Source organism: Phytophthora cinnamomi (genome assembly GCF_018691715.1).
Source record: "Phytophthora cinnamomi strain GKB4 chromosome Unknown Contig12, whole genome shotgun sequence".
Lineage (NCBI taxonomy): Eukaryota > Oomycota > Peronosporomycetes > Peronosporales > Peronosporaceae > Phytophthora > Phytophthora cinnamomi.
In genome coordinates this window covers 891,549-905,187 of record NW_027150945.1, presented here as the reverse complement: position 1 = coordinate 905,187, position 13,639 = coordinate 891,549, and the positions used below count along the sequence as shown (strand labels likewise).

Here is a 13,639-nt window from a genome sequence, read left to right as displayed (position 1 = left end):
AGTGGTGCAGTCTTCTTCTTTACGCTGGACCTAGCCCAAGGCGATCACCAAATGAGGGTGAAGCCGGCTACCAGACCCTACACAGCGTTTCGTACACGCAACAAGACTTACCAATGGTGTGTGGCTCCGATGGGGTGTAGTGGAATGCCTGGGATCTGGTCTCGCTTAATGCGCTCGCTATTCGACCGATTCAATTTTGTCGTAGTTTACCCCAACGATATTTGCGTGTTCTCATGCACCGCGAGCGAGTACGAAAAACACTTGCGTCAAGTATTTGATGTGCTCCGTGAGCAACGGCTGTATGTGCGCCTCGCGAAATGCGAATTTGGACAAGTCACCATCGACTTCTTGGGGCACACGATCTCTGCTAACGGCCCAGCGGTTGACTAAAAACGACGGATGTAATTGACAAGTGGCCCGCACCGCAGAACGTAAAGGAACTACAAAATTTCTAGGTCTGGCAGGATATTATCGTCGCTTTGTTCGAGATTTCGCCAAGCTTGCCACGCCTCTTAGCAACTTGGTGAAGAAGGACTCCGAGTGGTGCTGGAACAAGGAACGAGACGCTGCTTTTACAGCAATTAAGGCTGCTTTGCATGTGGACCCGTTATGCGTCTTCCTGACTTCTCGCTGCCGTTCTGCATCACGACGGATGCCTCGGGCTATTGCTTTGGTGGAGTGCTCTCTCAGGTTGTGAATGGAGAAGATCATCCCCTGTCCTTTTATTTGAAGAAGCTTTGCAAAGGCGAACTCAACTGGCCGCCTCATGAAAAGGAGTTGTTTGCAATTTTGCATGCGCTAAAAACGTGGCGCCACTACGTCGTCTACGGCTCGCGCTTTACCGTGTTTACCGATAATTCAGCTTGTTGTTGGTTCCTCTCGCACCCTCGCGTCAGTGGCTCGGTGGCTCGATTACTTCAGCCAGTTCAACTTCGAGCTGAAACATGTTCGAGGAGAGCAGAACGTCATGGCCGACGCACTTTCCCGTCCTCGTGCAGATGCAACTAACGCCGACATGAAGATAGACGTGGTAATATTTACTCCATGTGAGTCGGCAAACACATCTTCAGAAATGGAGCCGACATCATTTTCGTCGGGGGAGGAGGTGATTTCATCCCCAGTAGCAGTTCATGCAATTAGTGTCATAGCAAGTACAGTTACACTCAGTCAAGACACTGAGGATGAATTCGCTGCGGCCTACGCCAAGGATCCTGTGTATGCTACACTACAAGTAGGGCACAGCGCTGAGATGGAGTTTGGAACCATCAAAAAGCTGGATGGCCTAGTGTTTTTGCTAGATAAGGAGCCTCGCCACCGTCTTTGTGTACCTGCTGATGTCGTGCTGCGGACGAAAATCCTCGCGGAGTGCCACGACAGATCCAGCGCAGCGCATCCGGGGCAGGAGAGGATGTTTTCGCGGGTTTCACGATGGTACTTCTGGCCCCAGCTTCGTCGCGATGTCAAGGATTACGTGTCGAGCTGCCTCACTTGTCTGCGGTACAAGACAAGTAGCAAGTAACGCAATATACGCATGATTCCTCTCGACGTGCCAAGTGAGTGTTGGGAAGTAGTTGGAGTCGACTACGTGACTGGACTGCCCGCACCCGAAAGCTTTAACTGCATCCAGACTGCAATTTGTCTACTCTCGAAGCGACCAAAGTACGCACCCACCGTGACAACAGCCGATGGAACATAGACTGCTCGCGTCGTTTTTACTCAGTGGTGCGCCATCATGGTCTTCCTCGCGCCATAATAAGTGATAGGATCCTACATTCACAGGCGAGTTCTGGTAGGAATTAATGTGGTTGCTCGGGGTACAGCTGCGCATGGCGGTTGCACACAGGGCTCAACCGGATGGGCAAACCGAGCGGCAGAACCGCGTTCTGGCTGAGTCACTCCGATGCGTCACCGCTTACCACGGAAAAGATTGGGTGGAACACCTTGGAACCATTGAAATGGCACACTCGACGCTTAAAAACAAGGCTACTGGATTCTCACCATTTGAGATCGACACTGGGCGTCGTATTCATCATCCAGCCGAATTGCTTCGAGTCAATCAGACTGAACTAGCGATATCCCCAGTGGAATTCGCTGTCCGGTTTATTATCGAGCGCAGGAAAATTGTAGATGAAACTCGACAGCAGCTCCTGGAATCCCAGCGACGAGCAAAGGACAACTATGACCGTAGCCGCAGTAAGGAGCAGTTCAAAACCGGTGATTTGGTGCTATTATGAACGGACAATATCCCTCTCAGGCACTTCACACTCGACAAAACGTCGGAGAAGCAGAAATTAGCACCCCGCAAGATCGGACCATTCAAGATCCTCAAAATGATCAATGAAAATGCAGCGCGATTAGAACTTCCAGCGTCAATGAAGCGCCTTCACCCTGTATTCAACGTGGAATTGCTAGAGCACTACCCTGCACCGGTCTCACGATTTGAGCGTCGCCCTGCGGCGAAGAACTTCCCGGTGTCTCTTGACGACGAGGAATATCATGGTTTTGAGGCTCTTCTCAAGAAGCGTCAATTCAACCGTCAACGTGAGTGGCTAATCAAGTGGCAAGGCTTGCCTGAGGACGAAAGCACTTGGCTCCGTGAACGTGACGTGAAGCACGTCGTGCATTGGCGACAACTACTAGCTGACATCAAAGACCGACAGCGTGTTCGTCAGCTTTAGCAGGGGAAGGTGTTGTATTTTCCTCATCTGTTCGACGATCGAAGATTTACTCGACACAAATGATGACTTCAATGTGATCTACCGCTGGACCGGACTGCGCATATTCAAGTATGCACCCTGTAGGTGCAATGGGTAACAGTCTATTTGTATGAGTAGCTAGATTCATACATGTCCTGGCGGTGCTGAAGGTTTTCTCGCTTCCTTAGCAGGCTCCAAACAAAAAAGAATCATTCTCACATTTACTCTCAAGTTCACAAGTCTCCTCCACTCTCCACCCTCAACTACTTCCTCTACTCTACCATCTCACCAACCTTCGCCTCTCCTCACTCCGACAAGTTGTACTCGGCCGGCTGAGCCCCGAGGAGTGCAACTAGGACTGTATGTTACCTGAACGCGGAAAAAATCTGCGGATGTCGCTCGAGTGATCGGTTAAATTACCTATCACAGGTATTATACTCGAGTCCAAGTTATTATTTATTAATATTTGAAATAATAGTAATAAAACTGGATGGGTCAAAACACACCAGCATAATTTGATTTGAGCACAAGTAATTCAATATCACAGTTCCGGCAAGCGCCAATTGAACCGAACCAAACGAATCATATTCAGAAGGTATTTCGATTGGAGAATAATGGCACCTGACTGAGTGGCATCTCTGGATAAAATCCAGAGAAACACTGAAAAATTTTAGTGTACCGGTACTGTACCGGTTTAGGAGCAACTTTCTCTATTCATACGGAAGCTTCAAACTTTTCAAAATTATTCGTTCACTCGGATCCACTATACCCGTTCTCTCTAAATATCGACTCTCCCCATTTAAGTTTCAGCGCAACGCAAGCCATGGCCAGCACGAGCAACAAGAGCGACGTCCCAGCAGCAGCTTCAACTACGACGGAGGTGGTCTCCGATGCCGCCGGCAGCGTGCGCTCCGCACAAGCCTCGGAGGACGGCGCCGCCGCCACGGAGCCGCTGGTCAAGAAGCGGCGCACCAAGAACTTCCAGCTGCGCGAGGACCTGGCGCGCTCGCGCGGCTGCTCGACCGTTGCGGTGCCGGCCTTCGAGCCGCACACGTTCGACTCGTGGGACGCCTTCATCGCGGCCTGGGCCGAGTACACGCGCCGCACCAAGACCATGTACCGGCGGCGCAGCTCGTCCACCACGGCCTACTGGAACAACAAGCACAAGTTCAAGAAGTACCCCGTGCCCGAGGACTTCAAGTACGCCACCATGGCCTACTGGTGCACGCACGGCTGCATCCAGCCGTCGCGCAGCAACGGCGTGCGCACGCACCTGCACAACCGCTACACGGGCTGCTCGGCGCGCATCACGGCCGACGTGGTGTACGAGGCCGTGGACGGCGAGCCCGGCAAGGTGCGGTGGCTCGTGCGCGTGCGCAACCAGGTAGGAGGAAGAGGAGAGGAGAGCTAGTGGGCTGGGAGATTGATAATTAATTTTTTTGTGTTATTAGATTGCGCAGCACAACCACCGCATCAGCGACGAGATCTTCCACTGCTACACGAACAACAGCTCCGTGCCGGACGAGCTGCTGCTGGGGCCGGACGCCGTCGACCTGCACCAGAAGCAGGAGACGCAGCATGTTACGGAGGAGTCGGGTAGGACGATACTCGAGCGAGAGAGATTTTTTTTTCTTTATTTGGTGAGGAGGTGGAGGGGATTGACTGGAGTTGTGATTCAGCTTATGAGCCGTCAACTCGGATTCTCACGGAGCTGGACCCGATGGGCGTTGATCCGGGTGGGTGGCGGTGTTGTGACTGGAGGCTGCGTTTGTTCGCTAATGGTTTTGTTGTTGCGGGCAGGATTCACGATGAGGTCCTCACCCGAGTCGAAAGTGAGTGCCAAGACGACGGTCATCACGACGACACCTTCGGGTCCCGTGGCCGGCTTTGTGCTGAAGGAGGCGCTGGCGAACGACCACAAAATGAACATGGCGGCTTCGGAGATGCAGCCTCTGTTCGACGAGCTGAAGAATACCCCGTCGCGCGTGATTCACAAGCGGCTGCAAGACGTCTCGGAGATGGTCGCACACTTGCAAGCCAAATGGCACCAGGGTGCGTGGAACACAATAGAGCCACGATTCTATCTGTAGATCTAACTTGTGCATGTGGTGCCTGCTCAGACCGTATTGCGGAGGAAGCTGCGCAAGCCCATGCTATCGGCCCCATTACATCTCTTTCCGTTGAGCAAGCTGCAGCGGGTCCGAACGAACCGCTCGGTAAAGCAGCCGTCAACGCTATCTCCACGATCACCAGCTTGCCTCCCGGTTCCGCGTTCTACCTGACGCCACGTGCGGAGCAGTCGACCGAAACGAGCCGCGCGCTATCGGCCCCCGCTAACACCGCCAGATCCGGAGATGGAGCAGCAGCAGCAGCAGCAACAGCACCGACCTCAAGCGACCGAGATCTTCCAGGTAAAAACGGGCAGGTTCTTGGGAACCAGCGTGGCCCCTCCGAGGCTGTTTGAGCTCGCTAGCATGGGTGCATGAATTGAGTGTTTGCAGTGCGTGCTCAAAAGTTGTTCCTTTGGTTTCTGCTTTGGTCTCAATCGTGGATATTTCTGTCGGCAGGTGGGGAAGGTGAGCGGTTTCTTCATTGAAAGCATGCATGCACGGGGTAAGTATTTGGCATGCGAAGCGTTCATTTTGACACATTGCTACTAGCTGCATCATGGACGGCCACTGCGCCGCCAGTAGCAACTACCGCGAACCAAAAGCTAAAAGCCGCCAATTCACCAGCGACGTTGGCGCAGTGCACGAAATGGAGGTGAATGAAGAGCCGATTCACGTTTGTGAAGGCGATGATGACGACAACCAAGATGACAGTGAGCTTCTCCTTGCTGACGATGACGATGGCGATTTCAATGAATTGGCCGCTGAAACTTCGAGTCTTGGATCTAGCGATAGCAGCGGGTTTGTATGCAGTGAAGACCAACGTACCTTCACTGCAGTGCGTGTGCGCCCAATGTTGCCTTCAGAGAAGAAGAATGGTTATCGATCGATTGTCGACATGGCCGTAACCTGTGACGGACTGATGACGAGGATTGTGAACCCGACGGCGCTTCCTCCCCCCTCTCGAAACCATGGGACCGCACGGTACTCGTCAACTAAGCTTCCGTTGGTGGAGTCCACTTCAGCTACGGACACGACAAATTTCCTAATCCAGTTCACACAAGAGTTCAGGTTCGACTATACCTACTGGTCCTTCGATAATTCACCAGGCCATCAAGTAGCCACACAGAGCACGATCTACGATGAGCTTGGCGTTCTCGCTCTCCAAACAATACTTCAAGGCAACAATTGCTCCATCTTCGCCTACGGACAACCTAGCGCGGGCAAGACGTACTCCATGATGGGTAGCAGTGGTGAGCGCGCATCTCTGCCTGCGGCTGTTAGAGCCAATGGCAACGTCAGTGGGGCACGCGTTCCTACATTGTCAGTGTCAGGACGACGAGGTCTGATTCCACGAATTTGCCAGGGATTGTTTGCTGAAATCGACGAAGGGAAGAGTTTGGGGAGCTCATACACCGTCATAATGAGCTACGTTGAAATTTACGATGAGCGTGTCTATGACCTACTCTCTCTAACCACGATGAAGGTAAGTTGCACCGAATTGATGCTCAGTGTAATGGAGTACTCACTCACACGGCGTTGCTACCCTGCTTTCTGTAGAAATCGCTCAAAGTTCGAGAACACCCAGAAGATGGCGCTTTTGTTGAGCGAGCCAAACGGGCGCATGTTACGAGTTACTCGCAAATCTTGGAGCTGATTGAAGAGGGGAATCGCTCGCGATCGGTGGCTTCCTCTAGCACCACTTGGCGTCCTACTCGTTCGCACACAGTGTTATTTATTTCGCTATCACAAAACAGTCCTGCGGACCTTGGTCCTCGGAAGAGCAAGCTTTGCATGGTGGATTTAGCAGGAAGCGAGCGAGCCGATCGCTCTGATGTCAATGGTTTAAGCGTGCGCGAAGCTGCAAGTGTTAACCGCTCATTAGCAACCCTCGCAGATGTTGTCGGTGCTCTAGCGAAGCGAAAAAGTAGCCGCTCCACCGACAGCTCTCAGCACCAGAAAGTATTCGCGCCGTATCGAAACTCGGTCTTGACCCGATTATTGAAGGATTGTCTCGGTGGCCATGCGAAGACTATTATGCTCGGTGCCATCAGTCCGTGCTGCGCGCACTATGAAGAGTCAATCGCCACGTTGAGGTACCTTGAACGGACAAAGAGTGCATACAGCACAGCTCGAATACCTACGGAGCTCAGTGGAGAACTGACACAGAAGCTTTTGGATGATGCAAATGAGCTCAAATCAAACCTCAGTGCATTAAACACGTGCAACCCTGTATCGCCTATATGCTGCAAAGTTCCGGAGCATCATGAAGAGTGCCTGAATTGTGGTGCAGATGATCAGAGCCCACGTAGGCAACAAATACCAGGGCAGCCAACTGAGACAGTGGAAGAGAAAGCTGTTGCATCTTGTGAACAAGAGAGCCACGCTGACGTGGAGAAGCCGGTTGACCACGCACAAGGAAAAAACATTTCTGAATTCATGCTGAAAAGGAGCGTTCACTTGCTGAATCTAGTTGTTATTCGCCGCCACCTTCAAACAGTAGACCAGTATCGTGCTTGGAATCGATGGAGGGCACGTATGCGTCTATATACTACGGAGGGTCTTCGCGTGAAACAAGACGATCGAGAGCCGTGTGAGCTTGCATGTCAAAATTGCACCAACTTCTCACCACAAAAGACAAGCGAACGGAAAGCAGGATGCCCTCCATTACACAACCGCACACCGACAGCACAACGTAGGGGTGTCGACCGTGCCCACGATGTAGTAGCGGCCGTGGTTACCGCTGATGCCCTTTGTTGTTCGGTGGTGCAGGACTTTCTGTTCCCTGACCGTCCCGATTCGCCCAAGCTCAAGCGACCGAGTACAGTATCGTCGACATCTCTATTGGAACTTCTGGCATCTAGTTCTGAATTTGATCGGTCTGAGTTTCGTTTCGATAACAGTGGTGACTGCAGTGAAAACGAGCTTCAATTGGAGGATTTGGCCTCACCAGAAAGTAGGTCTGATGGTGACGAACTGGAATTGAATTTGCCCCTCGACCTCGATATTATTTATATGAAGGGAGACGAGGGTAGTGCTTCACCGTTATTATCCCTAGAACCCTGTAGTGCAGCGAGTTCTCTCCACTCAACACTATCACTTTGTGTGGATTCGATTGACATGGCTAGACGAGCGCTGGGACCTGGCGTGCACAATTTACGTGACGACAGTGGAACTGGAGTCGAGCGCGAACTTCTGACATATCTGGATAAAAAGTTTATCGCAATGACGCGAAGTGTGGAAGGTGTGATGTTGTCACTCCGGTCATGTACACCATCCCAACCTTGCTATGCATTACTGGAATCGATGATTGGCGAATTTTGTTTGCAAATAATTTCTAAGCTCTGTGATCAGCTTCCTAGTGCAATCAGTGCGTGTGTAGCTGGTCGTCTTCAGCTTGAAACACAGTTGGAACATTTCACCGACCGACTCAGACAGTTTTTACAAGAAGTAGTTCGTTGGGGAGATAGTAGGGAGTCAAACCATGCTGACATTGCGCTGGTTATGGCTACGGAGTTACTCGTGATGACGGAGAGAATTAAGCTGGTGTGGAGTTTTGTGGGATATCGAAAGCGAGAGAGATTGCTACAAATGCACACACTAGAAGCGACAGCTTTCAAGGATCGAAAAATGGTTGCGAAAATTGCCGCGCTAGAAGAGCGCAACGCAGAGTTATCTGCGAAGTGTGATTCACTGTTGACAACAAGTGCTAGACAGAAAGAACCGAATCGAATACCAAACCATGCGATAATCACGCTGGAACAATTTGGGGAGGAATGCGATGTAAGCACAAAGCTGAAGCGTGACGATAATCTGGGAGCAAAGTTAGCGGTGGAAGTTGCGAGAACCCGCGATGTTCAGGCGCGGAATGATGAATTGTTGTGTCGGTTTGCGACATTGAACCGTGCACTGGCCGCAGCTTCTGCAAGGGTAACCGCGCTCGAAGCAGAAAACACTCGTCTCAATAACGAGCTTGTTAGCACTATCAGCAGCGTCAACGAGAACACTTCAGGAAAGAATGCAGCCGCGATGAATGAGCTGAACTGTCGTATAGCAGTGCTGAATAAGGAGCTTGAGTACGCTAATAGCAATGCTCACAAGATGGAACGTCAACTCGCTTGTCTAAAACATGTCAACGTCGAGCTAGTATCTGAGCTGGAAAGTGTTCAAGCTCTACTCACACGTGAGAAAGAAGAACGCAAAAAGGTGGAATTAGTAGAGGCGCAATCGAAGGCGCTGGTAGCAGATTTGAATTATCAACTTGCTGATGCTGTGGTGCGATCCAAGGAATTGGCTGTAGCAAAATCAGGTGAAGACGAGGAGAGATGGCGAGAAACTAATGTGGCACTTGTTGAGGTTCAAGCATCAAATGCCGAGTTGTCGGTATCGCTAGTCGAGCTTAAGCGCGAGTTGCGAAGTGCACTGGAGAGAGCGACTCACTTTGAAAGTGAAAGTGGATTCCACATGAAGATAATTGAAGAACTCAGGATGAAGTTGGAGATACAAAAGGAAACAACGGAAATGAGCGCAGAGGATGCAATCGCTGTGCGACTTGTGCTTACGGACTACATTTCGGCTCAAGCAAGCAAGATTTCTCAGTTAGAAACCTGCATATCACTCATCAACCAGTCTCGACAAGAATTGAAAGCAAAGCTCGCAGCAGCCGAGCAAGACAGAAATGAACACATACTGTTGCTCACCCAAACGGAAGAAGCCCTGGCAAACGCACTTGATCGTGAAGCGATTCTACGGAGTGAGTTAGACGACTCATCGGCACGTGACTTAGGCGAAATAAACCGTGTGCGAGCGGAACTGCACGAATCAACTCTAGAAGTGACCTCTTTGCGTGAGGAGCTTACAGAATTACTTGATCACTCGACGCTGCAGAGCGCAACAATCGAAAACCTGAAGCTGGAGCAGGCAGAAATCTTGGGAAAATGTCAGGAGTTGATGCTAGAGCGCGACGAACAAGTACTTCATTGTCAAGCTATGGAGAATGTTGCAACACAGAAAGAAGCAGTGGACACCGAGCGGTCAACCGAACTCGTGTCCAGCTTGGAGAGGCAATTAGAAATCGAACGCCAAGAATGCATGGCCGCACACGAGACTTTGCAGCGTCAAGGCTACATTTTCAACAAATTGCAAACTCAACAACATTCGATCAAGATGAATTATTGCAGCACGATTCGAGATCTCAAGGCGCAAATCAATGCCCTTTCGATCAAAACACGCACGCTAAGTGAAGAGGTTCGTAAAACAAAGGAGGTCCAAAGACTCCAGGAAGCACGCGCTCAAGAACAAGAACAACTCGCATCCGCCTCGAAAGAACAATTGCAGCAGTGCCAAGTCGACCTCAACGCTTGCAGTCACAGATGGATGCGAGCCGAAACCCAATGCGTTCTGCTACGAATTTCCATCGCGCATCTAAATCGCTATCTTATCGAGGCTCGGGAAGTATGCAAAATGCAGCTAGCTGATGTGGAGTCCTCGCAGCTCGCGAATTATCACCACCACCAGGCAACACTTGAGACCGCACAAGCGGTCAAGGATGAACTGATCAGCCTAGATACATGGTTTGACGAAGTGGTATCGAATAACCAAACGATGACAGAAAAGCAGCCTGCAACCGACATTTCGGCGCACGATAAAGAACGCGACAAAGCTCGTGACGAGGATGCTGCTGAAAGGTCTTCATTGCTCAAGACATTGACAGATCTTAGTGCTCTTACCAGTGAACTATTAGGTGTGTACGAGGCCTCACCTGAAGGTGAAACCCAATCGGCTGAACTAAAACCGTTAACCAAGCACGCCGTAAGACCGGACGGTGAAGATATCGGTACAGGTAACTCGGAAGGATCCTCCGAGATACTGCAAGGGATCACTACCCAAAAGACAAACGCATCCAGTGAAGTTGCGCAATTAAGGTACGACCTCACTTCCCCGCACTACTCAAACATGAACTAACGACGGTTGTTGCTTTTTTTTTTACAGGAAACTAGTGATGAAGCTGAAAGAGGCATCAGACGCAAAAGACGACATGCTGCTGTTTCTAGATGGAAAAGTGAGGCGCCTAGAGCAGCTCGTATCCGAATGACCGACTTCATATCTGTAATGTAAATAAAATACTTGGTCGAATACACTCAAGCAGGTAGTTGCCTTGATCATCCAACTTTACCTCATGAAAGTGTAACACCCATAAATATTCGTATACTTATACGCGGTATCACACAACTCCTCAGTTAGAGAAAAGGCAGTTCATGTCAACTTATACAAAATTACAAACTCGACACATTTCTCCATAAGTACCACACTCGCTAAACGCGACCAAGCCAACATGAAAGTGGTAAGTGGGCGTCCTGCGACCTCCTCCCGACGGCTCTCCCCGCTCTCCTAGACACCCCCTCTCGACAATCTTGCGCTCTTCAACTTGCCCTCGACCTCCTGCATCTCACCCCCGTTTTTATTTCCTTAAACAATGCTCTACAGATCCAACTAGGCGGTGCGAACGACGGGCTCTGCCACTTTCTGAGCTTGGGCGGCTTCGAGATGCTCCTGGACTGCGGCGTCAAGCTGCAGTCGCTCGTGCGCGAGCCGCAACAAGGCGGTGGCTCGATCTACCGTCTGCAGCTGCCCGCACTGAGCTCCGTGGACGTGGGGGCGCTGGACGTGGTGCTGCTATCCAACCACCTCACTCTACTGGCACTACCGCTGCTCACGGAGGTTCTGGGCTTCAAAGGGCAGATCTATGCCACGCAGCTCACGTTGGACTTCGGTCGGGTGTTTTTGGAGGAGTTGGCAGCTTTGACTCAGGGGGACGACTCGGCGATCTTCGCCTTTGAAGGCGTGGCGGACGGAATGGAGGCAGAGCTGCCCATGTACTCGCTCAAGGAGATTGAGAAGTGCTGCAAGAAAATTCACTGTGTAGAGTACAGTGAGGTGGTGCCGTTGGCCTATGGTGTTCACGTGACGGCGCTGAGCTCGGGGTACAGCTTGGGTGCGAGCATTTGGCTCGTGGATGGCCCGAACGACAGATTGGCTTATGTGGCTGCTGCCTCGGGAGACTACAACCGCCACCCGAAGGAGCTGGACTTGATGCCACTGGTAGACTGCGAAACACTGCTGCTGACGGATTTGAAGCCTGATCGGGACCCTCACGCCAACACGGAACGCATGGTAGAGCATGTACTCAGCGGCGTCACTCGCGTGCTGGAGCGCGGCGGTGTTTGCATCGTACCGACATCTCCCTGTGGAGTCGTGTTTGACATTGTGGAAGCTGTGTATGCCGCGTGCATCCACAACAAGCAGAATGTGCCGATGTACTTCATCTCGGACCATGCTTCGCGTGTTATGGAACTTACACAGCTCGGAGCGGAGTGGTTGTGTGAGAAAAAGATTGAAAAACTCTATGCTGGTGAAGATGCGTTCCTGCATGAGTCTCTGCTAAAAAACAGCCTGTTCCACGCGGTCGCAGACGTATCGGCTGCTACAGCCGCTACTTTCCAGGTACGCACTTGCTTTGAAGGCGCAACGGCTTTTACTTTGTGTTACTGATTAGTTCGCTGTGGGCACACAGAATGGCAGCATTATATTCGCGGGACATCCCTCTCTCAAATTCGGACGTGCCCCGGAATTGATTCAAATGCTCGGAAATGAGAGCCGCAATGCCGTTCTTCTTATTGGTACGTCACAGCACGGACACGAGATGGGAATACGCGAAGTGCAATCTAACAACGCTGGTTTTACGCGTTTTAACAGATCCATCAGTCGATGCGACCGAAGCCTTTGCCCCGTTCCAAGATCTGAAAATTGAGAAGATTGCGTGTCCAATCGACCCACGATTAAGCTGCGGTGACGCTAACCAGTTTATTGCTCGCTGTTGCCCGCACAATCTGGTTGTTCCGTACGAATACACCATCGCTCCACCGACAAGTGCGACGGAGGGGGCTGAAATGTCTTCGCACTTTTCGCGAGTGCTTCCACTCCACGAGCTCACTGCGGCGAAAACCAAGGCAGACCTTCTTACTTTCCCCATGAAGCAGTTCGAGCCCATCGTGATCGAGAAAACGTCAAAGTATCTGGATGGAAGACTCGATCCTAAGGTACGCAGGAATTTCACTCCAATTATTTATCAGGATGGTCGCCGTAGCTGAAGTTCTGCTCGACTTTTCCTTTTTGATTGCGCACAGCTTGCTGCACAGGCTACCATTACAGAGGTGAACGGCAAGGCTGCAGCTTGCGTTAGCGGCGTACTCAACGTGAAGAGGAAAGCGTTTGTGTTGGAACCGTCTCCGATCGCACCAGCCGCGCCTTCATTTTCCGAAGTGAGCGATGACGCCAAACTAAAGGGTACGGGGAAGCGCAAAGCATCGACGCTCTCAGACGCCGACGCTAGCAGCGCGCTCCAGAGCATCGACTACAAAGAAAAGAGCAATCTCCTCCTGGGCCAAGTAGACGAAGACAAACTGATGAAACAAGTGAAAACGGTACGCAGCTCGGTTATCACCGTGGCCCACAAACTTCTGCTCCTAATGCTGTTTTTTTTCGATGCACAGCATGACCCACAAGCTCAGGTGTATATTTCACAAGGCCAGGGGGACGCGGATGTGTTCATGAGCATTCCATCCCTTGATGCTCGCATCACACTGTGGAAAGAGACAGGGAAAACCCTCGTGGAAACAGAGAAGGAAGATGCGCGTGCCTTGCTAACATCGTTCATCCTCGCGCAGCTTGTAGTAATCACCCAGGGCTAAGCGGTAGAGCTCCTGTTTCAGTGTGCTTAATGTTGTTTCGCAGAATAGATCGCACCATCTCCATCCAGCACGAGCACGAGCGTTT

At 51.3% G+C, this 13,639-nt stretch overlaps 2 protein-coding genes across 2 annotated transcripts; both read left to right on the top strand.

The window, feature by feature from the left end:
• Positions 1-3,519: 3,519 nt before the first annotated feature.
• On the top strand, positions 3,520-10,898 carry IUM83_13635 (3-hydroxyisobutyrate dehydrogenase; the record flags this gene model as incomplete). The annotated part of the gene is made up of 7 exons (XM_067938328.1): positions 3,520-4,080; positions 4,148-4,292; positions 4,376-4,432; positions 4,497-4,748; positions 4,817-4,984; positions 10,416-10,728; positions 10,796-10,898. 7 exons carry the CDS (start codon positions 3,520-3,522, stop codon positions 10,896-10,898), a joined length of 1,599 nt encoding a protein of 532 aa, XP_067797970.1.
• Positions 10,899-11,138: 240 nt separating this feature from the next.
• On the top strand, positions 11,139-13,554 carry IUM83_13634 (putative integrator complex subunit; the record flags this gene model as incomplete). Its single annotated transcript, XM_067938327.1, has 6 exons — positions 11,139-11,147; positions 11,291-12,307; positions 12,378-12,483; positions 12,560-12,903; positions 12,991-13,041; positions 13,357-13,554. The coding sequence occupies 6 exons, from the start codon at positions 11,139-11,141 to the stop codon at positions 13,552-13,554; spliced, it is 1,725 nt and encodes a 574-aa protein (XP_067797971.1).
• Between the last annotated feature and the right edge of the window lie 85 nt (positions 13,555-13,639).